Source organism: Chaetodon trifascialis, chromosome 7 (genome assembly GCF_039877785.1).
Source record: "Chaetodon trifascialis isolate fChaTrf1 chromosome 7, fChaTrf1.hap1, whole genome shotgun sequence".
Taxonomy (NCBI): Eukaryota; Metazoa; Chordata; class Actinopteri; order Chaetodontiformes; family Chaetodontidae; genus Chaetodon; species Chaetodon trifascialis.
Window position 1 is genome coordinate 25,863,632 of NC_092062.1, and position 27,301 is coordinate 25,890,932.

The following is a 27,301-nucleotide window of genomic DNA, read 5'->3' on the forward strand; positions in this document are numbered from 1 at the left end:
CCAGAGAAAAAACTGAGTAATCAGAACCAAAGTGATGTGAATGCAGTGCTGTTCTCAGGTCAGCAGCATAATTCAGCTATGAGGGAACACAAACGACAGTTTCAACATACAAACGAAGGTTTAATTTAAAACACACTGTTCAAACTGTTCAGACCACATCAGAGGACCTGCGACAAATCTCACCCTCGTCGGTACAAATCAACCAACAGGAGTAACAAAGTACAAACATTCATGTAGTCCAGTGTTTTACATAACAGTGAAATCAACCTTTAAATCCGCAGAGTAGAAAAGTTCAGCAGCGTCCATCAGCTGCACATTATTCCTCCACTGTTGGCGTGGGATCCTCCTCTGCTCGCTGCCAGTGTTTCCTCAGACGGCTCCATGTTCTGTAGCAGCTGTACGTACTGCGTGGGTTCGGTCTGGTGGCGGGCGGTTTTCCGGGCGTAGTACCTCCTGGACGCGGCTCTCCACGCCTCCCTCTGCAGCGTCTGCGTCTCGTCAGGTAGCTCCGATATCAGCGTCCTCCTCTTGTCCTCTAAAGAGATGGGCTGTGAGTACCTGGAGTCTGTTATGCGAGGAAGGGGGCCGGAGCGTGAGGGGTTTGCCTGCTGGCGGGCTATTTTTCGGGCGTAGTAGCGCCTGGAAGCTGCTCTCCAGGCCGCCCTCTTCAGTCTCTGAGCCTCCTCCGGCAGCTCGGACATCGGCACGCTCTTCTTCTTGTTCCTGAGGAGGTCAAGGATCACACAGACGAGTAGGTACGCAATTCACCAAGCACTCAGTGTTCAGAGTTTGAGTCTAGTGAGAAGGCAGAAACTGAATATAATGTTCATCAGTATGTTTTCATGAATGTTTAATCGCCTGAAAATAAGAGTCATAGTCTGCTTCATAGAACATGCAGTGCTGAACGGCCACAGTTGTTAACAACTGATGCGTTGCTGCTTCTCAGTATAACATGTGACAAAGTGGCTGGACAGTTAACTGGTGTTTCGTGCAATATGCATGTGTTTTTCCAATACAATCTACGCCTGCATTTGACTAATCTCTCAAAGATAATCATGCTTTCAATGTGTACACATGTAAGGATTTTGGTTTTTGAGGTCATATCTTTAATTTAATACATTTTTACCAATTAAGCAATTAATCAACAGAAAATGAACTGAAAACTGTAATAATCAACCCATTTAAGCGTTTTAGCAAAATGCAAAAACCATTTCCTGGTTTTGGCTTCTTAGATGCTTTAAAAATGTAATATCTTTGAAAAAGCATTGGCTGCATGTGACACCCTCTCACCTGTGTCCTGTCTACCTCCACACTGTCCTCTCTAATCAAGGCAACGATGCAATAAAAATAATGATTTCAAGAAATGACTGTTCTGTGTGTGGTGATGTGAACGTTATAGAGTAAACGATTAATCAAACCAACGAACGAAGCAGAAACTCTGACGAGGAAACTGTCGGCCTCATGCATCCATTTACCTCAGGTGTTCTCCCTCCGGGACCCCGTGTCCATCTGGGTCTGCATGAGGTCTCTCCCTGAACTTTCTCCTCTCTCTGCTCTCCTGTTTCTCTAAAGGGATCAGAAAGGATGAACATTTTCTCAGTCATACGACCCCACTGCCATGCTAATACATTTCACAGTGAAAGCTTTTAACCAAGGCTGAACACATAATAAGCAGTCTGAAGAAGCTGATGAAGGATGTCCATGCCAAACTTGGTTGTGATATCATTGAGGATCAATACAAAGCGTTAGTGTTACAGAACAGGCTTAAACTGAGAGATCACTTTGGGAAATTAAACTGTGCAGTAAGAATAAAGGGTAGGATACATTACTTTTCACACTGGGGCTCTCTTTGTCCTGACATGGACTGCCTGTGCTCTCCTGATGCTCCCCGAATCGCTCTTCACTCATTTCCCACTTGATTAAGACGGTGTCGATATCACACGGCTCCTCTTTGACGACGAGGCTGCTCGGAGATGTCGGCGGATTCCTGGCGGCCTCTGACCCACCTGAGGATTCCGAGGAGCGGGAGGTGCAGCTCTGGTCCAGACCCATTCTGCTGGGGGATGACGGAAGAGCCGACTCGTGGCTTTGGGAAGAGACGTGTGAGGGGGGTCTCGCAAAAAGGCCCACTGGGGAGGGAGAGACAGAAAATGGCAATGTCAGGGGTGAAAGAAGCAGATTCCATGTTTAATAATAACTAATTGACAGGTTAATCTATAATGAATATAATTATCGATTGCAGCCGCAATTTGAACATTATTACAGAGTGCAAAGACACACATGCACACAGATGAATGGCTGATGATGCCCAAGCCAATAAATAAATGTAGAGTATTAACAGTGACATTTCATACATTTACTTGAGAAAAATATTAAGCACTCCTCCCAAACCGCAGCACTGATGAGAGGTTGTATTCTCGCTCTATTATTCTTTGCTCTCACGTTTACTTACATGAGATGCTCATTTCACACTCCTGCTGCCCTGCTGTCATCTCAGTGCCGACGCAGTTCGGCTCAAACCCGCTCTGCTCCGCCTTCTGTGGGTCAGCGGAGGTCTGCGGTCCGACGAGGCTGCGGGAGGCCGCCTCTTTCTCAAGCATCCCGCAGGTGCATCCCTGCCGGCGCAGCACCTGCAGCTCGTACTCGATCTCTTTCAGCCTGCACTCCAGCCGCTGGATCTCTTTGTCCCTGTCGGCCACCATCCGTTGGTACTCATGAGTCCTGGCACTGTTGACACCGTAAAGCACGTTTATTATCGAGTCTATCGCCAGCCGGATGGCGTTTTCCACCACAAGAGCTTCGTCGTCGCGAAGGTGTGGGTGCAAAGTTCTGTTTTTGACCAAATTCATCTTCAAATCAAGCTGTTTTGGTGTTAGCAAGCTATGTGGAGACGTCAGGCTAGCTACAAGGATGCTAGGCTATCGGACGATGTGGCTCACTGAGACACCGGTCACTCACAAACGGTCGTCAAAAACAATATGGTCACATTTAACGCACGAATTAAATGCGTTTCTGTGACGTAAACCAAGCGCAAAGAAAACAGAGTAACGTAGATTTACATGTAGCTAACGCTAATGTTCAATTTACTACACCAGAGATGCAGGTTAGTTTCCTGCGTCCCTCTCTTCTTCGACGAAAGCGGCTGTCAGTGGATATTAGCTTGGCGGCCACAGCGCCACCTGGTGGTTCGTACGACTGCTCACACTGACACAACAGGCGCTATTGAAAGGCCATAAAAAACACTATTTGATCTGCAAATAAAGATTTGTCTTATTATTGACTCATCTGAGTGACTGAATTGATTGATAATCGATATAATCGATATATAAATGTAGTCTGCAAAATGTAGACTTACATTTAAAGAAAAAAAATCAATCATTATTTGAGAGTAATTGTTGAGTATTAAAAGACCTCCTACAACATTTTGGAGTAATATCAGGTTGCAGTTCTATGTTTTGAATTGCTTTGTCTGACCTAAGACATCCTGCGCACACCTTTCATCTTCAGTTTAGTGACGACCGTGAACATGAGATAACAATTCAATTCATCTGGCAAACAATTAGGCCAAACAACAGCCAGGCAACTCAAGTCAGCCCAATATCAAATGCTAGAACTGTTCCACATCTCTGCCACTGGTGGGCTGCCATCACTGATAAACTGCCATTTTAAATTTGAAGCCCTTTTTACCATTTTCCACCACATACATTATATATAGAAAAAGGAAGTGTGAGTGCAATAACCGTACAACAACCATAAATGAAATCCTTTTATTTTTAACATTTTAACAAAGCTGATTATAAGGGAGCATTAATAATGAACACATTCTCAACTCAAACCTCATTTTTTTTCAAGCTTGAAAGGCATCAAATCATCAGTTAGACCTTACAGCATACTCACTGAGGATAAGTCTCTCGACGGTTCAGGTCCTGCTTGTCATTCCTTCCCCTCCTGTTAACGTTTGGCCGTCATCCCTCCAGCCAGACCCAGATCTGAGATCTGCAAAATGCCAGCGGAAGGTAAATGTCTCTGAAGGAAAGTTCAAAAGCTGGAACATAATAATCAGTAATATACAGCAGGATTCGTACCAATCAGCAGCCTCATGAGCTCCAAAGGAAAACTTCACTTTTGAAAATACACTTATTCGCTTTTTTTGCTGAGAGTTAGACGAGAAGATCAACACCTGTCTTATGTGATATTAGTCCACATGTATATAAAAAATTGACAGCCAGCCTGGCTCTGTCCAAAGGTAACAATCCATTCGTTTTGTTTTGTTTTTACAGAATTAAAAATGGCAGATGACATAAAATAATTGATGTAATTGATTGCTGAGCCTTAGAGGTGCTGGCAGGACTTTAGACAGGGCCAGGCTAGCTGTTTCCCCCTGTTGCCAGTCTTTATGCTAAGCTAAGCTAAGATAAGCATCTCACAGCTGTAGCGTCACAGTTTATTTACCCTAGCTTTAAAGGAAGAAAAACAAACATGTTCATCATTAATATGCATCCACCGTGGTTGCACATTAACCCTCATTCATAGCCGCTGCAGCCCTGCGGTTTAACACCAGCCGTGTGTTTGTACACGTCTCTCTGTCAGCCTGCAGATTAATGCCATTGGTGGTGAGAAGCAATGCTAGCTGTGACTGGAGGGTGGCAGCAGGAAGCCGTCTTGCGTCTGGCGTCGGGTTAATGTTGCTGTATTTGTTGGAGGAAGCTGGAGGTGTAAGAACAGACTCTACCAACACTTCTCTCAACATTAACTGAGAAAGAGAAAGAAGATAACTGTGTGGCAAAGTGCACAGCAAAGGCTTCACTGCATGAAAAATACCAAAGACCTGAAGACGTACCTGAGCTAAACTTTTAACTGGCCCACTGAGCCCCTGCAGTATCATATTACTGAGAGCTGGTGGCTGAAACTTACACACATCTGTTACTCTTATTGTGAAAAGACAGGATGACTACTAATAATAAAGGCTCTTACTGTCACACATGGCTTATGTGTCTCTGTGGCTGTGCTGAGAGGATATTTTAGGTGCAAAGGGCTGATTAACACAAGGTCTCTTCCCCACAACCTCCTCTTCCTCACTCTCAGGCAGGTGGCATCTGTGTCTTCCTCTGCATTCAGAATAAAGAATTATTAATAGGAAATATCTTGAACACTGACGCTGCTTTTTCTGTGGAAGCACTTTATCACACCTCGAAGATAAGACTGAGAATTCACTGCAAACACAGAGTTTGGTTCATCGACTGCTCAAAGCTGGATATCTGCAGAGAAAACGTGCTTTTTTCCAATTAGAAACGGTTCATCAAACAAACCATCCGCATGTGTGCTTCATTATTGATTCTATTAGCATTTAAAAGTCGTTACCTCCTTTCTGTTTCAGACGGTCAGCGCGTTGGTTGTCGCAGTTTCTGCCTCGCATTCAGCCGGCGCGTCTGCAAAATACGGTTTCACTATTGATAAAATTAACAGTGTTAACACGCAACTAACACACCGTCCATCAGTAGGACGGTTTCAACACACAGACCAAAAGTCTCAACAACTGCTGAATGGAGTGTTGTGAAATACAAAACATTCAACAAACATTCATGCACTCTGCAGGAAGAATTGTACTAATGGTGGCAATCCCTAATCTTTTCATCAGCACCACCATCAGGTCAAAACTTTAATTTCCAAACACTAGTTTATCACCAAATACCTGCAGAATTAATGACACTCCCATTGGCTTCGGCTCTACTTTGTGCTAACTGCTAATTAGCATGAAATTACACCAGCTAAACTTCACCATGTAAATCACAATTCTGCCAACAAAACAATTAAAGAGCGACTCACTTTTGGAAAAAGGAAACCTGTTTCTCTACTGGCCTCTGGAAAAGTATTGATCAGAGATGCCCAAACTTTTTCCCTCAGAGAGCCGAAACTGAAACTTAATGGTGGACCACGGGCCAAAAGCAAACGTCTGCTGTGTTGTCACAAAGCAAAATGGTGCTAAAATCCAAAGAAGATACAGCAGAAAAATCCTTAAATCCCACTTTATGCAGTCGAACACGAAACGTCACACAGCGTAACCACAGCCGTCAGCTGCAGAAGGTCGTTTCTCACGTCGCACGTCTTGATACTGAAATCAAAAGCTGATGCTTCCGAGGCAGCGATCTGTACTTCCTTCCAGTTCACACAGGAAACGGCCACTTTCTACTTGAACTGGAAGGAAGTTGTTACCTCACCTGCTGAACAGTGAGGGAGGTCGAGGGAGGTCGAGTGTGAAGGAATATTTCTGGAGCTTTTTTTAAACACCACGCATGGAAGCAGCTTAATGAAGGAAATACTACGCACATTTCACAGCCTGTTACTCGAGAAAATCTTCTAAAATTATTCCATGTGTGAAACCAAAACAGTCATCATATCGGTTAATTATTTCTAAAACAGTTTCCGGTTGTTCATAATAGAGCTAAACAGAAAGGATGGAAGACTTCCAGATTGACCAAATGCAGCACACACACACATGAAAACACTTTGTATCAGCAGCATTAAAGAAGACGTGCTAGATTATGTTTTTCCTATTGCCACAAACCCATGGAAATACCAAACGTAACGCTGAATTGATCCCACTAACTTCTGTCTCTGTAGCCAAAGCCTGATTTGTCTTCTTCCTGCGAGCCACAGTCTGTCGTCCAAAAATGATCAAAAACACACCAATAAGCCACACTGACATGTTCCATCATTACCACGAACACACACACCGTCCCGCAGCTGTAAACACCCGCTCACACCAAATGTGTATTAATCCGCATTAGTCCCTAACAAATGAACTATTAGCTTGAGCAAACTATTGCTAAAAACTACCGAGTCCAGCAGTTTCACCAAACCATTTATTCTTCTTTTTAGAAAGTAAATTTGAATAGTTCTGACTTATTTTTCAAAGTTTGCACCGGTGGAAAGAAGAAACAGGCTTTGGGACTGTAAGATGCTAAATTAGCCGACAGCTAACAGAAGATTTAGCCTGATAAAACAGGTTGTTTATGATCAATATCAAGGAAAAATCCTACAACATGTCAGACTATTAAAAACTACATTTCCTCTGCCGCTAATTTAAGCATTAATTAAAAAAAAATCGCAAAAGAGTTTAAATAAAGTTACACATTTGAACACGTCGAAACATTTTAGCTGTTACAGTGTTGAGAATCGTAGATAACTGTACAGTTGACTTGTCAGTTCGCTCACTGCTGACTATGATACGTAAACATGGAAAGAGTCTGCCTTGCATCACAGCAACATATAAATATTAGCCATCTTTCAACCCACCTCTGACTGCTTCAGCAAATGTCACAGAAAGACATGAAGTTCATCAGGTAGGCGACTGCTTGTGCATTGATCCAAATCAGTATTTTAGGTCCCTGCTAACAAGCATTCAAGCTACCGAGGGGAGACTCCAGAGGCTGCATCCAAGTTTAATGGAGCACATAATTTGAAGGACACAGTGAGTGAATGTGTGTCCGGTGGAGCCTCTGAAGTTCAGACTGAGCCAACGCTGCCAGGCAGTCAAGTTCGGATTACATTCAATCAAAAGCTGCATGTTTTGAAGTGTCTGCAGACAAGTTTTCTTTATAAGTGCAGGCGTCGGCCCTCGAAATCCCACATTTCTGCGTGACGTGAAACGGAGGATACCGCTCAAACACAGAATCACAGTTCTGTAAACTGTTGTTCAGTCACATTTTATAAAGAAAATAATGCAGCTGGTCCAAATCGACACATTTGTAAGTCACCGTCATGCTTTAAGACAGACAAATCCACAAAACCTGTGTCCCAAATCCACAATCATTGAGAGATTTTGGAGTATGGAGAGGCAAAATATCATATACTCATAGTACATCTGCAGTTATTGAACAATATTCTCCAATAATGCAAAGCACAAAGGAAACGGAGGGGCAGCTCACTGTTGAAGGAAAAACACTTTTCTGTCTCTTTGTGAGGTTTTACAGACAGCGGCACTATAAAGTCTGACGTCCAAAGGTATTAATTATTGTACCACTTCCTGTTAGTATACTAACTGCAAAACCAGTGTACTATAAAGCTCAGTGTGGTACATACACTGCATACTGTACGAATATATATACATACTGTATGAAGTATGGTGCTGAGACACAGTTCCAGAGACGGTAAGTGGTTTGTGGTTTCTTAGGATGAAACACAGAGCGCAAACTTTTGTCTTTCCAGCCTCTTTCATATGTCTTTGTTTCTTTTTTCAACACTTTCTGAATTCCAGCGTGATCACATAATGTCACGACGCTCTGCACCAGGAGTCCATTACTCTCAGCATGTCTGAAACAAACTGCGTGTAGGGGCAAAGTGTATATACCTTTTCACCAGGCGGGGGAACGAGCAGCTCTCTCAAACGCCTGGCAGCACACGCCCTCAGCCTCTCCTCGAAGGCCTTCATAGATGCCGGTAAACACAAAAAGAGGCAGAAGTATTCGTGTGAAGAATGACAGAGAAAGTGCACTTGAGGGAGAAGTTCAAAGCCCGCCTGCGCAAAGTGGCCCTGCGGTCTGTCTTTCAAAGGAACAACAGCAGTCAGATGCAGACCTCGAGGGGCGTTCACGTGCTGTTATATCATCTGATAAGACTCTGAATCACCCGGAGACCCTGAGCTCCTTTTCCCAGGGTTACTCTTGATGGGCGCATTTACCAAGATGTGACTAAATCCTGTAGCTGTGTGGGCGAGCGGGTCGACCACCTGTCATTTCTCAGCTCATTCATTTCAAAGCCGACTGTCAGATCAGGAGCTTGAGAGCCCGAAGAGCATCAAGGTGGCACTTTTTAATGCATTTTCTACTGTGACAATGCACTGATACTGATCACTGCTGCTGCTCACTCACTCTCGCTGCAGGCCTCTCTTCGTGCTGACCCTCCTGCTGCTCCAGCAGACTCCCCTCACACACCCCAGAGGGCTCCTCTTCAACCCGGGAGGTGATGCACCCGCAGGGCTAGCTTCCAGCTGCTCCCTCACCCTCCCCTGGAGCGCTCTCCGTCGGGGCATGTTGGTGGGGAAAGGCCTCCGCGGTGTCATGGCACTTGGAGGAAATGTGCGCGGGTGTTTCTGCACCTGCAACTGATGAACAGATACGTGAATAGAAAGATGAGTGGGCGGATTTCCTGACCACACACTCGCTCAAATGCAACCCTACAGGGGAAATGTGGTGCCACCTGATATCTCGATCCCTGTCAGCCACCGTACTCCAGCACTCACCTTCATCACGTTGGTGGCTTTTCTAAGTCCTGGTCCTCGTCCTCGCTGTTCAGAGCTGGGGGCGCCCCGGACGGACTCTGACTAATACTATCACAACCCACCGTTAGCCGACACGGCTCAGGCGACAGCAGCGCGCTCGCTGCTTTGCTAACTTCAAACAACGACAGAACTATTACATTACAGTTAAACAGTTCAGTTAACATGGAGGTTAAGTGACGCCCAGTTCAGGCCAAATAAAGCACACAGGAGATTAAAATCCTCACCCAAGTTACAGCAGCGAGGGAGCCGAAATGTTTGTACCCTCTTCTTCGTCTGCTGTGTTTACATGTGTCGTTCGCACGTGTCGTAAGAAGCTGCGTTACCGCCAACTACTGGATCGTTGTGGAACTGCAGGTTTTGGCGCAGACTCGGACTCAGACTGTGGCTGTTTGAACTTACATTTTAGATTTGTTTTTTTTTAAATAAATACTCCAGAGGAACTGTCGGTTACTGTTTGTGAGGCACTGCAAAATAATAAGAAAATAAGAAAAAAGAGACAGAGGGAAGCCCCTCTGCAAATAAATACACCACAATACTCCTCTAATGGGTCATAGTGATGATTCATTGATGTCTATATATTTTGGGATTTTTTTTATCTTTATAAAATCCTGCATAGTAGAGGTGATAAGAAACAGAGCCATCACTTTAGGTAATAATACTACAACAACTACGACTAATAATAATAATAATAGCAAAAAGTAGGATGAATAAACCACACTTATGCAATTAAGTTAAAAAAGAAAATAATCTCTACTGCCAGTTTATTAGCGCTGGTGGAAGAAATGTTCAGATCCTTTGCTTAAATGGAAGTAGTAATACCACAATGTAAAAACACTCCATTACTGGTAAAAAGCTGCATTCAAAATTCTACTTCTAAAGGTATTATCAGCAAAACTTCAATGATCAAAAATAAAAGTATTCATTCAAAATAGAAATCTGAATATTTACATTTATTTAGAAGTTTGTGTAAATCAGTGACAGAGTGTGTGTTTTTATGATTGTTTAAAACAGCCCAGTCCAACACATGAGCCTTAGTTATTCCCATTATAAATTACAGCTTTCATGAATTTCTTCTTTCCCACAGCATGAAGCGCCCATGATGCATGTAAGTGGACAAAATATAGCCCCTTCCTTTTCAGTAGTGCAGCGTAGCTATGCCTGATGTTTACTTAGAGAAGCATTCATACTTCTTTATTTTAGTCTTTATTGATCCCCTATTATTGAGATATACTGTATCTCCCACGCGTCTCACTCAGTGTAATTATTTTAGGAGCAGTGCCAGCTGGCCTCACCCAGGAAATGCATCTGTAGTTTCCACTGCACTGATCAATACCAGCAGTTCAACCAATCAAAGACAGATGACAGTCCATCAGATATCTTAAAGCATCCCTCTCAATTTAATCATTTACAAAGTCATCTGACTTTGTTGTAATTTTGAATTCGGAGATTACTTAATGCTCCTTTAATTACTTACTCTTCACTAAAAGGTGAAGGTAAAGTAGAAACACAAATAAAAAATGTCCGCCTATGCATAAAAAACACATCATAAACAGATGATATGAAAATCACGCACATTCACTCGTCATCATCATCACATTTTGCAGTCAGCATGAGTGTAATATGTTAGGCAAGGCAGAAGATTACTGTCACATAAGTGCTGCACTTGTCCCATCAAAAGAGAGCTAATGAAGTACATTCGCATGGTTTATAGATGCAGGAAAATCAGGCAGAACACCACACAGTGTGCACTGAATACAGTAAGTGTGAGCATGCAAGCTTCAAGTCTGGTTATAATTGTCTCGTGCAAGGCAATATACAGCCCCTGTGATCGCCATCTTTCTCCAAACCAGGTGACAGGATCACTTATTTTTAGCTCTTATCCTCTTGAAGGGCATCAGAGGGAACATTCACACTGATTCCTTTGGACACTAAAACAGGAGCAAAACCCTCTGCAGTTTTGTTGAGAATGCAGTAATCAGTGCAGCTACAAGGCGGCGGGCTGTCACCAACAGGGCTGCTGGGTAAACTGCTCTCTGGGCTCTGGGTCAGGTCCACAAAGCTGCAGCCGGAGTCGGATTCACTGATGTTGAAGAAATCTTTAGGTGGAGAGGAGACAACTTCAGCTTCTCCAAAGCTGACTCCCCAGACGGAGCAAGGGAGCCGGGTGTAAGACGAGTCTCCTGGACAGACAGTTAAAGGTGGGGGGGTCTCGTGTATGGCAGGTAAACCAACATAGGAGCTTTGGCACTGAGTGAATGTCAGCTGTGTGACTGGAGGGTTGCGGAAGTCCTGGTTCTCCTCTGGGTCTTTGGTAGTGGGTTTCGGCACAATAACCACAGCATCGGTTGGCAAGATCTCCTCAGTTTTGTGTGTTAGCACAAATCTGCCTTGAGGTGAAAGCCATTCCTGCAAATTCAGTCACATTGAGACGCATTCAATGTGACAAAGTTGCACGGCTCATTTTCGCTGAAGCGTGTTACACACATAAACAAACCTCATGTGAAAACTAATTACTACTGTATGTTAACTACCATCGATCCTCATACTGACTTTAAAGACCGTCTGACCTTTGCTGTGGCGCCACATTCATGGCTGACTGGAAATTTGGTAAAGACATCCATGACCCCCTCAGGAGGAACTGTACTGAGTTGTGATCTCTCGACCTTTCATCCAGATAAAATTTCAAACTGGTCCGACACTTTGGTTTATGTCCAAATACCAAATCTAAAGACATCCCATCAGCCTCAGCTGCACTGTGCCTGTAGACTCTTTTGTCAATCATGCTGATAATTCCCTCACAGATTATCACAGCAACTATTTTGGTAGCCTGGAATCTCAGATTTTTCCACATGCGTTTGACTAACACAGATAATTTATGAGCTAGTTTGTGTCTGTGCTGACAGCCAGCCAGCATACAGGAGCTACAAACTGTGTTTCAGTGGATTCTGCAGAATGAATTACTTGTGTTTTGTGCGTTCTTTCAAGCTTTGCGTCATGTTTCTCCTTATCTGTATTTCTGTTTATTGCTGTGCACGGACACTTCCTCTGCAGTAAAGCTGAAATGAAACTAAGCAAAATGAAAACCAAATTATCCTTCAGGCCTGAATACTGTTGACACCACAGAGAATGGACATCGCCATACCACCTCACCTGGAGATTGCCGTCATGTTGTTGGAAGAGAGGTTGGAAGAACGGGGCGGGCGATGGCGTGTGGGACAGAGTTTTTATCTTCATTCTGTCGTGCAAATCATGAAAGATCAGAACGATCAAATGACAACTTGCTTGTCAGGCTTGCAACCATTAAATTTCCCCTCAAAGTAGCACAGATGAATTACCTTGCAGCGGGACTGGAGAAAGCAAACAGCAGGACTCCAGCAGCCAGACACACTGGGCCCAGAGATTTGGTCAAAATGACTAATATATTATCTTCTTCTGAGAACGTTTGAGGAAATAAGACAGAATTAGTGAGTCATATCCAGAGATGACAGTAAGTCTATTAGGTGGCTGATGATGAACTGCATTATCTGTATGATCTGTATTATTCTACGAAGGCGGTAATGAAAACAAAGGAAATGCTTTGTTTGGGGTCTTTGAGACTCTGCTCTGTCCTTCATACACTTGCTCCTGATGGGACACACGTAGTTCAGGGACAACAAGGCCTCACACACAGCGAGAGACAGCAGAGACTGTATATATATGAGCGCATTTACGCTGATCATTGACCTTTGTTCTTAGGAAAAATGACACTTTACCACTTCCTGCTTCATTTTTCCAGCATGTTGATGGACTCCATTTACTCCACGTTCCTGCGTAATCTTGAATATTAGGTAAAGATCTCACTTTAACGCAGTACGTAGCATCTGGTTTAAGCTGTGATCTCTGACCTGATACAGACTTTGTGTGTGTGTTAGGATGAAGAGTCTGAGGAAAAAGTTGAAACAATCACATAAATGATAATTGTTGTTTCTTATGATGGCGAAATGTTCTTCAAGTATGGCTACTTACAAGAGAAGATCTTACTTTGCTCTCCTTGCTCTGAGATGTTTGCAGTAAGAGTTCGAACCTGAGGACACCAGAGAGGTACAGATGGTCTTCATATCCGCTTTTCCAAGTGATGTTGAAAGTCTCTGGTGTTTGCTGGACCTTAACTTCACACGGGGGGGTCAGCTGAACTGAAGACAAACATTTATCAAACCACATCTACATGTACAAAACTCTAATACATACAGTACATATAGCAAAGACACAACCTTATGTTTGTTGTTTAGCATGAAATGATGTTATATCGCGCAGACATATCTGCATACATGCACGCAAAGAAACACAAGCATCAACACACACAAAAGTGAGACACACACAGCACAACTTGTACGAATGCAGTTCATGCTTACTGTTCTGTGATGGTTCGAAGAGCTCTGTTAGAGGAAGGCAGCGAGATTCATTACAAAGTTGTACGACATATTCATCCCAAATGCTGAAGGTCATTGAGCCGTTCCGTATTTTACAGACACAGCTGTAACTGTGATTTGTCTCCACAACTGGACAGGAAACCTCTGTGCTGCTGCTTCAAAACAACAGAGCATTAATGTGTTTGTGGCATGAACATTAATAAGTAGTAAGATTTTAACATTTTTTTACATGCAATTCATGCAAGTGCAATTACCTAAAATTGCTGATGAATTTCAGGCTGTAGGTGGGCTGTTTGCTGGGACTACCAGTGATGTTCAAGGCACAAGTGATTGTGGTCCAGTAGGCACTCACGCATGAATGTCCATCAACTAAAAGGTGGAAAGAAAAGATGATTGTTACATACAGTTCATGATATTATATCAGTGCATAAGTGACATTTTAGTGCTGTAGCTGGTCGAGATGGAGCTAGTTTGAACTATTTTATATACAGTTAGGGAGTTTATACCTGGATAATGTCACCTCTTTGGGCTTGACTAGTTATTTTAAAATGAAAAAGCACTGAAGAAGTTCAGATGGGAAATGTCTCTTTGGTGGAAACAACTCATAGACTTCTGAAAGTCCACAACCGGTCCCATTTCCATGTTGCTTTCTTAAGAGGTCCCAGGCCAAACAAGTTGGAGCCTGTGGTATAGTCTTTATCAGTGTACAGCATTTTATAAAAATATATGTTTTAATTACTTAACCACCCAAATTGTAAAGTAACCAGCAACTCCAGCTATCAGATCAAAGAGGTGGAGTGAAAAAGCACAACATGTCTCAAACTTACTGTAGCAGAAGAATAAATTCACATAAAATGGAAATACTCAAGCAAAGTACCTCAAAATTTTCCTGAAGCGCTCAAGTAAATGTACTTAGTTACTTTCTGTTACTAAGCACAGATGACAGATAACACTATGATGGCATGATTGGCTTCTTGATATTTGTATAATTTCCCATGAACCTCCTACTGTGGGTGATGACTGACATGTATGACAGTAAATGTAGCTGTTATCTGTACACAATTAGTCATACAAAAGGAAGAACTTCACCACATAAGTAGAGGCGACAAGTTGAAATTCGACACAAGCTGCCTTATTTAAGCTTTGCCCACAGAAGGAGTTCGGGGGATCAGTGTGAGCAGTACCTCCAAAGCAGCTGGTCACCACGAGGATGCTGGAGAACCAGCACACGAATGGCAGACACCTCATGCCTTCATGGATACCGCACTGCGGATAAGAACAAACATTTTGCCTTACAGTCTCTTTCTTGAATGTCTTATTACTTCTGTAACACATTCATCTGTCCAGTCTACGCCAGTTTTCACAGGACATTACCTGTCACACCTGTGATATGAATAGAACAAATTCACAAGTAAAATAAGGTCACTCAAGTTCACATCAGCTGAAAAAGACAAGAAACTGAGCAGTTGTCATGTGTGCCGTGGCGTGTAGTGAATGGAGAAGTGCTGTTACCTCGGGGGACGTTCTGATGCTGTTGATGTCTCAGACGTTGAATGAGATGCAGAGCTGAGGTTTACCTTATCACTGACTGTATCACAGGAAGTCAAACCTTTTGAACGTCACTGGTTTTTTTTTCGTTTTTTTTTTCTCTTACCATTTAGGTTGGGTTTGGGCACGTGCTCTTGCTTTCATTCATAGAGCGAGTGTAAAAAACGAAGGCTCTTTACTATATATATATATATATATACACACACATATATATACATACATACATAGTACACATATACACACACACACACACACACACACACACACACACACAGACATATATATACATACATAGTATGCATACACACACACACACACACACACACACACACACACACACACACACACGTATATATACATATACACACATATATGTATTTATACATATAGAAATATATTGGAACTCAATTGGGAAATTGGTAACTCAATTTCCTCCCCTACCAAACTTTTTCTGGTATACCTCAAGGGTCGATTCTGGGCCCTTTTCTTTTCCACTTTAAATGCTTCCTCTCATTCAATTGATCATTCCTCATAGTATTTCCTAATTACTGGTCACATGACAACTTCATGTGAATGACATACTGTGATTCTTAAAGTGACCAAACAAAACATGGCTTCTAACATGCAAGGTTGAAATAAATGTAACATGGATTTACATAATATTAAGCCTCACACACACACACACACACACACACACACACACACACACACACACACATATATATACAGACACACACACACACACTTACGTGTATGTGTATGTGTGTATATATATGTGTGTGTGTGTGTGTGTGTGTGTGTGTGTGTGTGTGTGTATGTATGTGTATATACACACACACACACACACACACACACACACACACACACACACACATATACACATATATGTATTTATACATATAGAAATATATTGGACTTGGGAACTCAATTTCCTCCCCTACCAAACTTCTTCTGGTGTACCTCAAGGGTCGATTCTGGGCCCTTTTCTTTTCCACTTGAAATGCTTCCTCTCATTCAATTGATCATTCCTCATAGTATTTCCTAATTACTGGTCATATGACATAACTTCATGTGAATGACATACTGTGATTCTTAAAGTGACCAAACAAACAAAACAAACAAAACATGGCTTCTAACATGCAAGGTTGAAATAAATGTAACATGGATTTACACAATATTAAGTTTACTTTATCTACAATACTGCCACAATCTAAGAAAGATATGTTAACCTTTGATCCTCTTAAGTTTGAAAGTGAAGATTTTTAAGGCTTTATGTTCAAAGGCCGTAACCTAGATTGGACACGGCAGGAACGTGAGCTGCATTAAGTGCAGTGGCTCCAAGTAGCTAGCTAGCTACCAATGTCAGTTAGCATCACTAATGTCATGTAACTTGGCCTACTATTTTATGGAAATTTGAGGTTTAAAGGCCCTTGTTTTAACATATCATTAGCTATTCAAGCGAGGTTAAACCCAATACTTAAACTTGAAAGTGTAACAATCTGCAGTGCACCTTAAGTTTGGGGAGTCACATTTTCTCTAAAGAAAGCCAAAAAATCCAATCATCACTAGTTTTTGGGTCAAGGCCAAAACTTGTTGACCTCTGGACCACATTAAGCGGGTATGCAGTACGCTCAGGGCAACACGAGCAGTTTGCAGAATGTTTTGGTGAGAACGCAGAGAGGGAAACATTAAATTAATAGCCAAAGCTGTTTAAGTCTTATGGAGAGAAGTCAAAGTTGAGTCACAAGTCGCGTAAATGAAATGTAAGTCTTTCAGGTCTCAATGCTGACCATTAAAAAGACACAGTATTCAAACAGTATTCCTGCCGCTGGTTGTTTTTATAACCTTCACTGCATACATCTAATAATTAAAGTGCTGCGTTTTACTTGTTACTTCACTTGGATGTGTGACTTTGACGGTCCAGAATGTTTGACACCAGAGGATTGTCTTTACGTTCATTTGCTACAGAAGTGACTCAATCAGAAGACAGAGCATGAGATAAACAAGAAGAAGCAGAAACCAGACTGAAGAATCCTTTTTCCGTACTGCTGGAAATTAGTTTGTGTTTGCTTCGTTTGCTTTTGTTTCCTTGCCAGCTGATGAACCACAGACGGCTCTCTATGTGACTACAGACTTTATTTATTTTTATTATTCGCATCCAAAGGTTGCGGAAAGTGTAGACAATAACTTTCGACACTGTGAGACCATTAGCTATGAGGAAACTCTGGAGCAGGAAATTAAAGGAAACTTTCTTCCCCCTCCCACTTCAGCTACAATCAGGAGTCCTTTCAATGGGAAAAACCCTCTCTCAGACGCACTGTTAGATGTTATCAGTCAAATGTCTACCATTAAATTTGAGTAAACATCCCAATATAATGTTACAGTTACATTTGCCCAGAACAGGAAAAATCCACAATACTGACCCAGAAAAGCAAAACCCTTGAAAAACATAAATTTTCAATTTTTATGCAGTTTTAGGGTATTTCCCAGCAGAACAGTAAAATACTCACAACAACGATATAAATGTGAAACACGCAGAAAGAAGATAGTCCGCAAACATTCTTCAGACAATTCAAGGTCAAAGAAGGCTGTCAAAGCTAGCATGTTTGTCCATAATCGCTCACATGTTTACAGATGATAAACATTTTCTCCAAGTTTGCTCTTTTCACTGACATCGCACAGGATGGATGGTTGCAGCGGTTACTGACAAAATGCATTTGCAAAGTAAACAGACATTATCAGACATCTTGATAAGGCAGCATGCTTGCTGGTGCTGCAGTACAAGCTAACAAAGCTGTGCAGTATATACAAGGACAGAAAGAACAAAAAAGACAAAACAATTCCATACTTAGTTATCATTATGCTGGCACACTCCAGTCTCCATAGACATCACCCCACCTCCCCACCCATACTTTTTTTCTGAGAAAAAGAACACAGTACTTTCAGTCCTTTAGACTATGAGGTCGCCCCACCTGTTGTACATTGGACGTACAAAGGTAAGTCTGCAAAAATGAAATTGTGTTGGGTTTAATAGATTAGATTGGACACCATGAGATACTGCTTCACAGGGACACCTCTGATCTGAAAGCAAGTGCTACAGTTGGGAAGACCTTCACATTTACTGCTTAAAAAGAAATACCACAATAACAAAGAAAACAAAGAAACTAGACTATATATAGAGTAAAAAGTGCACAACTAAAGGATATACGGGATTACATGATGGGCAGTTACTTCCAATCTACTTTTAGTCAAAGCAGATTTTCTGGAATTGTCAGGAAATGTTTTAAATATGTGTCTCACAGCACTACTGGCTGTGATTGTGGCAGTAAATCAGCAGCAATAATCACTGTGTCCTGTGGAGTTCACTCTCTGAGTTGCTGGAGTCTTCTTGGACAGTGCTACATACCATCCACTGCTTAACATAGTTAGAATTTGAGTTTTTGTGCTCACGAAATGAGTCTATCTGCTCTGAAATGTTTGAGTCTGAGGCTCCGGGGCTGCTGCACTCTCCAAAGCCACTGTCAATGGTGTCCAAGTCCACGTGAGGGTAGCCGTCGTCCGACTGCTCGTTTGAGACGAATGAGTCAAGCGATACCCTCTCTGGTTCATGAAGCTGGACATGTGGCTGAAAGTTTAGATTTTCCAATGATAAGTCATCAGATATTTGGTTTTCATGATGTGGTAATACCCCACTTTGTCTGTCCATCCTGGACACCTGAGGCTCCTCTAGGTCAAAGCCAGCTTGTTCTCCGTTGTTCTCCCCAAATGAACCGAAGCTTTCTCCATCTTGGTAACTTCTGAGGGTGTGAACAGAGCTCTGTGACACAGCTTCCTCCTCGAACTCTTCCTCTCCAGACAGGGTCACAGTGTGGATGGAGATGTGTCCGGTGGAGTGGCTGGCGCCCTGCGAACTGCCATCCTCCTGGACAAACAGCGAGTGGCTGTGAGGCTGCAGCATGTGGGAGAAATGGCCACCGTGTTTCATCTCGTTGTCCTCCCTGAAGCTTTGTTTCTCGCTGCTCCACTGGAGGATGTCGTGCTGCTTCTCGCTGTTCATAGGAACCTGTGAGCCGATCCTGAGGTAATCGTACTCGCTGAATGCAGGCTTCACCCACTCCTACAAAAGAGTGAATGGAAACAAAAACATTTAAAGGAATTGTTGCATATCTGCTTTCTTGCCCAAAGTTAGATGAGAAGACTGAAGCCACTCTCATGTCTGTATGGTAAACATGAAGGAGGGGGAAACTGTTAGCAGGGTGAGTCGGTCAAGAATTAGTTTAAGCTTTAAACTTTTCATCCTTACATTTTGGTTTAAGTATGATTACCAAGTCAGATATAATATGTTACATTGTGAGCTTTAGAAGTGCTGGTAAGCTGATGTTTTTAGCCTGCGGACAGGCTAGCTGTTTCCCCCTGCTTCCAGTATTTAAGCTAAGCTAAGTGGCTAAGCGGCTGAACCCTCATGTACGGACAGATCTTTCCATCTAACTCTCATCAGAAAACCAAGTGACAGAGTGTGTTGACTAAAAGCAGCATTTTCTATGTGTACATTCAGAAATAAAGTGCATGATGGCTCCTTATCAAAGGGGAGAATCTACTCTTTATTGATTTTTCAGTATGTTTTTAACTCATACTGCTTGAAGAGTGGTTGAGATTCTCTGGCAGGTACCGAAACGTATTTATTACATGAAGCTTTCACAGTGTTCAGCAGGACATGTCTGAACATTTAGGACCACATGCATCTCACAGTTAGCCCAGAACAAGCATAACGTGGTACTTAAGTAGAGGAAAATATTTCACAGAGTGCTTGAAGTTAAGAGAATTTTCTAGTCTAGCAGTCAAATATGAATGGATCAGCATAACATGGACAGAATGCACGACTCTCCTGCCAAATCTACACGGCTTTCATCAACACACACACGCCACTGAGATGCAAAGTTTCTGCAGCCAGCTATAGTCTCCATTCAGTGATGCCCCGATAAGCATGATTCAGTGTCTTCATGCAAAGGCCACCACATCCTGACGTACAGAGCTCATCAGCATCACTAACTCGTCTCTGAGCCGCTGACAAACAGCAAGCAGCCTGCACCACAAGAGGAAAATAGTGCAAACTAGAACAATGCTTTCTAAAAGAGCTGGTTCAGCCTGTCGCATTGATCCTGAAGATAATGATGTGCAAAAACAAAATGCTAATCTTTGAAGACTAATCTGCGTTTGAAGAACTTCACACCTGTCACAAAGCTCTACACACAACAGACATGTGCTTTCACTTTCACACTGTCGCCTATCATTGCACCAGATTTAGGATATGTGAACTACAAATAAGCCAATTCAAGGAAATTAAAATCCAGTTTGATGAATCTGAGAGTGCATTGTGTATGAGCATGTTAGTATAAAACTAAATCTGGACTACGAGTGAACTTTGATGAGAAAATACTCTTAATGACGAGGGACTGGTGACAAATTACTGCCTTGTGGAGTTAACACTGGGCGCTTAATCACACTCTGTCATCAAAACATGGAAACTGTTTGCTGACAGAGATTCAGTGAAAATACAGACTGCACTGTGAAAAGGCTTAGCAGCGTCTGCACCGTCCACCTAAACTACACTGCTCTGGAGTAGACTGTACATTATTGTGAATCTTTTGCTGCTCTTAAACCCATTTATTGAGTCCTCAAAGAGGAACACGTAGTTGTCAGTGTCAATGTTTGTGTTTTTATGCATGTAAATAAGCTTTATAAGCTTTATTTAAAGCACAAAATGCTGCTCATTTAGTCCATTTTAGCACAACATAGCAGACTTTTCTACTATCGGTGTGCTACTCTCACTCTGAAAGCATGCTCACTTTGTTATTTGCTGCTTTACTGCACTCTGCTGACTAATGTTTGTAACTCCACACAGAGCTCAAGCCATGAAGTCTCCACTTTGACGTATGTAAGCGTCCATCCTGGAGCAACTGTGACAAAATCAGCTATGACAGTATTGACAGAATGCTCCAAAGCAGATAATGTGATGAAATCATACAGAAACACTCTACAAGCAGCTTTGAGTAATGATGACAAAACAGGTGACTCAACAGGTGTGTACTGTCCAATTGGCTCGGCTAAAACTGCCTGCTGAGCTCAGGAAAATATACACCTGTACGGCCTGTAAAACCTAAAAAAGCCACATTGCAACATCAATATAAATGTACCAGACAATATCTACACTCCTGACCATACAGGTCACACGCTGTAAGTCAGACAACACTCAAATCTATGGCTGAAAGATTTTTTTCACTTTCCTCTGAAATCCTAGCTAAGCAGGGTTCAAACATCTTAACAGCTGTTCTTAACTGGACACTGACTAAACACATGCTCATTTACTGTGTACTATACATATTTCTAAGTAATTTTAGCTATTTTGCATGTGTTTCAGGTGTCTTCTGTTGTGTTAGAGGGAGTATATTTCAGAAAGAAGAATTTACATTAGGGGAAAATATAAAAAGGTGATGGAACAAATAATCACAGAAACATCAGTAAGATAATGAAAAATGTAAACCACATATTTCTCCATGTGCGCCCCTATCGAGTGACAAACAGGCTGTTTTTAGCCTGACAAAATGACACATCAAAGATCTGAAATAGATGTACCAGGGGTATTTTCCAGTGGGGTGGAACAGGTTGGGCTGTTGTCTGCCTACAGCATGTGTGACAGACGAGAAGCGAAAAGCCTCTTGAAGCCCCTGCACACTGAGTCATTCATGTCATTACAGCCCTTAAAGGGAAAGTCCCATCAAGCGGGTCCAGATGTGCTGAAATCCCCTCTTGAGCAACACCTGCTGGGCCAATTTGGAAATGACACACAAAGCCCAGCGAGCCGAGGGTGTTTTGCTTTCTCTTACCTTAAAGTTTCCTCCATAGTTGTGGTAGAGGGGCTTGAAAAACTCATCTGGCTTGGGGATGTATGTAATCAGCTGGAGTTTCCTCTGCCAATACCTGAAACACGTATGTTGTGAGTTATTTCCGTCACGTTTGATGAGGTGATTTCATTTTTCGATATGTGACTTGAGCAGATAGAAGCTGTGACCAGAGGGATCAGATTTCTAAGTCATAACCAGCAGTGCTGACAGCACAAAATAAACATCGAACATTTCGTGACTCAGAATAAAATAATGAATGCTTTGTTGAGAGGTACACGATGTGAATCAAATCTGTAACTGAACGTTTTTCAGTTCATCATATCCCACTTTGCAGCGATCTGCTCAGAGAAAATGTAACTTTAATTCTTTTTAATCGTCGAAACTTTACAGTTTAACCCAATGTGAGTTTTTTAGGAAATGGATGAGCCCCTAATGCCATGCAGCAGTTTGATGTGTCGTGTAAATCTGGCTCATATATTGACTTAGATCTTAAATGCTTAGAGAGTAATTGTCAGAAATATACACTCAGCTGCCAATTTATTAGGTTCAAGTTAAACTAATGCAGTGTAAAAAAACACTGATGTTGAAGGAAGCCAGTCAGAGACCATTTCTTGTAATTAACGAGGAGATTTGAGGGTCAGTCAAAATGTGCTGAAGTGTTTGTCAGTGACAGAGAGCATTTTTAAAACACGTCAGCAAGCAAAGGGAAGATTTAGGCTACCTCATTCAAGAGCCCAGCAATAAATCCTCAACACAGAGGTGTTGATTCAACATTACGATCACTTTGGAGGCTGCAGTTTGTGGTGCTGTTGACCTGAGAGGCGTTTCTAATATTTTGTCTACCCTTGTTGATATAAAAACAGTGGCTAAAGTATCAGCCTGCAAGTATAACATGATGCAATTGATCAGCACTATAAACTGGCCACAAAGTTGAATCAAAGTCTCTTCAAAACACTTTCAACAAAAACTTAACACCGCCTGGTTGATGAGGGCAGGATTAGTTTTAGTTCAGTGTAACTCACAGACTGGAAACTGAGTGAACACCACAGATGTGCATATGCAGGCTGCACATGCTGCTACTGCTAATGAGATTCATTGCAAAAAGCTTATGTAAGCAGTGCACTGAACCAAAACCGAAGCTGACAGTGTTATAGCTCACAGAGGATACTGTGCTATGTCGTTCTCCAAACTGGATGGAAACAAACAGGAATCGTGTAGGCTGTCAGTTGATTGACTATTTTGAGCTTGCATTTGTTTCATATAACCTTCTGCCCTTAATAACCCAGATGTTCTCAGTTCTCTGACATTGGTGCTCTGCATGACTTCCTATGTCTGCTAGCCATTTCAGTGCAATGTGTCGCTGCACGTAAAGCACAGCAGTGGTTTCTCTATATGTGGGAGGTGATGCCAGGAAAGTGTAGATAGAAGCAGTGAGATGCTTTGCTAATCATTTACTGGAAGACAAAGCATTGCTGACCTTAAGACTTAACTTGCTGTCACTTTGCTAACTCATGTCTCTGTTCAATGAATGCAGATTACGTTTTGAGGAAAAAGGAAAAGGAAATTCAACCTTTCACATCATTTACACATTTTATTTCTATACTTAATCCCTCCAAGTTTCTTCAAAAGCTAGCTGTAATCTTTGAACATCAAGAAACACCTGTTCGACGACAGATAAATGAGGCTTTTGAAGCCGTGTGGTAAGCGTTTGGGAAATGTGGAGAAATCGCTTATCAGGAGACATTCTGAGTTCTTAACTTCTGCACCAACAGTGCCAAGGTTCAAATCCCCCTGAAGCCACACATGCTTTAAGAAAGAAACTGGGTTAAACTGTCATTACAGTACTCACGTTTTTTGGAAAAAAGCCAGCACCAGGAGACCAAGGACAAAAATGATGGACACGGGGATGTAAAGCAAAAGTCCATTCATTCCTGTAAAGGAGACAAAACGTACAGAATATGTATGGACAGAACTGTATGACAAACTTCACACTTCCTGTTTCTGCGAAGTTTGCATGAAGGATCAGAAACACACACTTATACGATGGTTTGAGGCATACAACAAAAATAACATCTGTGACTGTACTGGAAGGTACAATGCTCTTCTACCTTCAATCTCTGCGCTTCCTGTGGTCCTCCATTCTGCACTGGAACTCCACTCGCTCCACGGACCCTCATAGAGATTCCCAGGGCACATTTTGGCCTTGACATCCACAGTATAGTTGACGTGTGGTTGCAGCGTCTTGTGGTCTATCAGAATGTGCTTTTCTTCCACTTCAAGGGAATGAACTGGATCCTGTCCGGAGGGAATAAAAAAGGTACAGCTATGCATGGGAGTCGTCAGCAGAGACACTTCATGGTAATACACTGCAGAGCCCGTTTTCAGTGTTCGTTTTGGTGATTTTGCTCACATATTACCTTTGACAGGTCTGTGCTTTCTCTTACGCGCACCATGTATTTGAGACAGTCTTCTTGATTGTCGTGGTGCCAAGTGATGTTGTAGAATCCCTCGGTGTTTGTTAGCTGAACATCGAAAGGGGGAGCAGGTTTCACTGTGAAAGTAAAGTCCCGGGGGAATATCATGAAATTGAAAACACGTGCATGCCAATAATACTTTCCACCACAAGTGGCAGTTGATTGTCATTCTTAGCTTTTGTCTTAATCTGGAGAGTAAAGCAGGTGCGTGGGCAAAAACGATTTGGTTAATTTGGGAAAGTTGCCAGAACTATTCTTATTATCTCTGACAACTGACAAGAGGTGGCTGCATTCAACAGAAGGGAAACGCTTGGAGCGCTTTACAAGCATCTAAAATGTGTAAAAACAAAATGTTATGCTGGAAGGATTACAAGTAATGAGCATTTTACTTCTCATAAATCACTTTTACACGCACATTTTGACGCCACATTCCTGATGTAATTGCTGTGACCTCTTTTCATTTCTGGGCTATCGTCTGATCTGTTCAGCAGAAGTGACAAATACCGAAATGTCAAATCTCATACTATTACGCGTTTCACTTACCCACATCACTCAGTGCCCAGATGGATGAGTCAATGGGATCTCCTTGTTGACTGGCTGTTGCGGTACACTCAGTTCCAATGGATGCAACATCATCAAACATTTCCGGATACATCACGCACCAGGATTGAGGAGGATTGATGTGACAGGTGCCTTTAACTTCAAGATCTCCATCACTTCAACACATAAACAGTTTGTTATAATCAGCAATGCAAAGCTCTAATTCACATCATTAATGTCTCTTTAGAGCAAGAATAGACTGGAGAGACAAAAGCACAGGTCAGCATTCTTTAACTGCCTCTCCGTTTCATAGAAATTACATTAAATATTGCACAGCAATGCTTCAGACTGACGCGCTCCACTTAAAAGCATTATTATAATAGCAACACGTAAGTAGGCAGCTGCTAAAATTTCCTTACGTGAGCTTGAGAAATGCATCAACTGGCCTCAAGTATCGATTTTTGTTTCTTTATTTGCTGACCGAAGGCTGTTGTTAATGAATTAATTTATCCTTGTATCACAAACAAACAAAAAATACAAACCAAAAAAAAAAAAAAAACGCCAGTCACTGTATAATTGTCCTCAGTCCACAATGTAGTTTTCGAAACATTTCACTTTCACATATATTCAGTTTATCACAGCCAGCGAAAGCTTTGTGAATGAATGCCAATGAATTATTATCAAATTAGCATTTAGTTGAGTTTTTGTGGTAGTTTAGAAACAGTGTCGCCATTACACAGTTTGTCCACCAGGGAGCACTTACGAATCTTTTAACCGTAAAATGTCCCACTTGGTACACATCTTATCACATTAATGACCAAATTTAAGGAATCTCTTTAAAAATGTTTATTTTACATTTTTACATAAACAATAAAAATACTGGCTTTTCAGTTAGCCCTGTGCTATCCATTAACTGTTAACTATCAAACATCGAAATCTGCCTCCAAAGTGCAATTTGAGTTGGGCTCTGCTATGTCCACCACTGACAACAAAACAGGACACAAATTTCACATGAAGACATCAGTGAAAGGGGTTAATACTGAGAACGTTCTGATGGACACTTACAATGAGCAACGCTGTGAAGGTGTGAAGGTGCAAATGAGCACACAATGATTGGCGCAACTGAGGAAACTCCACTTTCAAAAGCTTCCCAAAAGTTGCTCACAAGGCGATAAGATCTGTCAATTGTTACTAATATTACTATTATTATCAATATTATAACTAAGAGCGCGAAACTCAAAAAATGGCCCAACTTGGTGATCCTTGTCATGATTATGTACAATTTAGAGGTGCAAACCAGCAGCTAGCTCCCACACAACCATTTGAATTAAAACTAGCCACAAACTGTATCGGTACCAAAACATCCATTAACAGTAAGACGTCTTGTACCTGCAAATGACTGTGAGGAGGACAGAAGATGTCGGCACGGTGCCTGAGCAGGAGCAGTTCAGTGAAACACTGTAGTCCGTCGAGCAGGTGACATTGCACAAAGACGTGACTGCAGCAGAAAAGAAAAGTGAAATCATACATACAAGGTCGTATTTACCAAGTTAAACATTCACAGTCTACCAATGTCTTGTTAACCAAGGAAATCTCACTGAAGTTGAATAAAAAGAGCAAATTTTCAAGGAAAACTTGGGACTTACCGCCATGAAGAAACAGAGTGAGGTCCCACAGCAATAGTAAGAACACAGGTTTAAGAGCCATGGGGTAAACCCACTGTGAGCCGCTGGTAAGAAAGGAGGAAAGCCAGCAGCTGAAAGTAAAGGTAGACATAATCTGACATTAAAAAAATACGCTAAAAGGACAAAAAGGATCCACCTTTCCTGTGGGATTTGCTGCTAAAATGACAAAAAGGTTAGCTAGGATCAAAAATCCCTCTATAATCTCACATGTGGTAACATCATCATTGGCATTAACATCAGTAGTTTGACACATTTATAAGACAGCATCAGTGCTTACTAGGCAGAATTAAATGGTAAGTAATAACAAATTATCTCTCAAACCAGCATAAAAAGAACATTTTCAAACAGCATTTTCTGTTCTAATTTCTAACACCATTACAGAATCAACCCTCTTACCTTTTCTGAATTTTAAACTTCTGCCACTTGATCAGTCAACAAGCTAACTGAGTCACCGACGCCTGTC

General features: G+C 41.9%; 2 protein-coding genes across 6 annotated transcripts; both read right to left on the reverse strand.

The window, feature by feature from the left end:
* Window positions 1–305: 305 nt before the first annotated feature.
* On the reverse strand, window positions 306–9,568 carry LOC139333342 (uncharacterized). Of its 5 annotated transcripts, XM_070965638.1 has the most exons (10): window positions 9,242–9,568; window positions 8,871–9,103; window positions 8,351–8,425; window positions 5,362–5,429; window positions 4,975–5,108; window positions 3,898–3,996; window positions 2,453–2,727; window positions 1,830–2,129; window positions 1,476–1,566; window positions 306–723 (listed from the first exon to the last, which is right to left on the reverse strand). In XM_070965638.1, exons 7-10 carry the CDS (start codon window positions 2,700–2,702, stop codon window positions 306–308), a joined length of 1,059 nt encoding a protein of 352 aa, XP_070821739.1. In that variant the 5' UTR covers window positions 2,703–2,727; window positions 3,898–3,996; window positions 4,975–5,108; window positions 5,362–5,429; window positions 8,351–8,425; window positions 8,871–9,103; window positions 9,242–9,568. The 5 variants fall into 5 exon arrangements, with proteins under 5 accessions (XP_070821739.1, XP_070821741.1, XP_070821742.1 ...); XM_070965640.1 differs by lacking the exon at window positions 8,351–8,425 and having other exon boundaries at window positions 9,242–9,539; XM_070965641.1 differs by lacking the exons at window positions 4,975–5,108; window positions 5,362–5,429; window positions 8,871–9,103; window positions 9,242–9,568 and having other exon boundaries at window positions 8,351–8,367.
* Window positions 9,569–18,255: 8,687 nt separating this feature from the next.
* On the reverse strand, window positions 18,256–27,296 carry il21r.1 (interleukin 21 receptor, tandem duplicate 1). The gene is made up of 9 exons (XM_070966817.1): window positions 27,235–27,296; window positions 26,800–26,909; window positions 26,543–26,651; window positions 25,157–25,329; window positions 24,557–24,690; window positions 24,248–24,434; window positions 23,989–24,070; window positions 22,122–22,215; window positions 18,256–19,354 (listed from the first exon to the last, which is right to left on the reverse strand). The coding sequence occupies exons 2-9, from the start codon at window positions 26,858–26,860 to the stop codon at window positions 18,581–18,583; spliced, it is 1,614 nt and encodes a 537-aa protein (XP_070822918.1). The 5' UTR covers window positions 26,861–26,909; window positions 27,235–27,296; the 3' UTR covers window positions 18,256–18,580.
* Between the last annotated feature and the right edge of the window lie 5 nt (window positions 27,297–27,301).

What these genes read in the sequence shown, in the direction of transcription:
- il21r.1 (XM_070966817.1), bottom strand. Translation starts at nt 26,860, where the DNA reads ATGGCTCTTAAACCTGTGTTCTTACTATTGCTGTGGGACCTCACTCTG. An exon ending in CTCCTCACAGTCATTTGCAG is followed by an intron (nt 25,330 to 26,542) that starts GTACAAGACGTC and finishes TATGTGTTGAAG; the next exon opens with TGATGGAGATCTTGAAGTTA. An exon ending in CTGGCTTTTTTCCAAAAAAC is followed by an intron (nt 22,216 to 23,988) that starts GTGAGTACTGTA and finishes TACGTGTTTCAG; the next exon opens with GTATTGGCAGAGGAAACTCC.
- LOC139333342 (XM_070965638.1), bottom strand. Translation starts at nt 2,702, where the DNA reads ATGGTGGCCGACAGGGACAAAGAGATCCAGCGGCTGGAGTGCAGGCTG. An exon ending in AGAGAGCCCCAGTGTGAAAA is followed by an intron (nt 1,567 to 1,829) that starts GTAATGTATCCT and finishes TGATCCCTTTAG; the next exon opens with AGAAACAGGAGAGCAGAGAG. An exon ending in CCGGAGGGAGAACACCTGAG is followed by an intron (nt 724 to 1,475) that starts GTAAATGGATGC and finishes TGACCTCCTCAG; the next exon opens with GAACAAGAAGAAGAGCGTGC.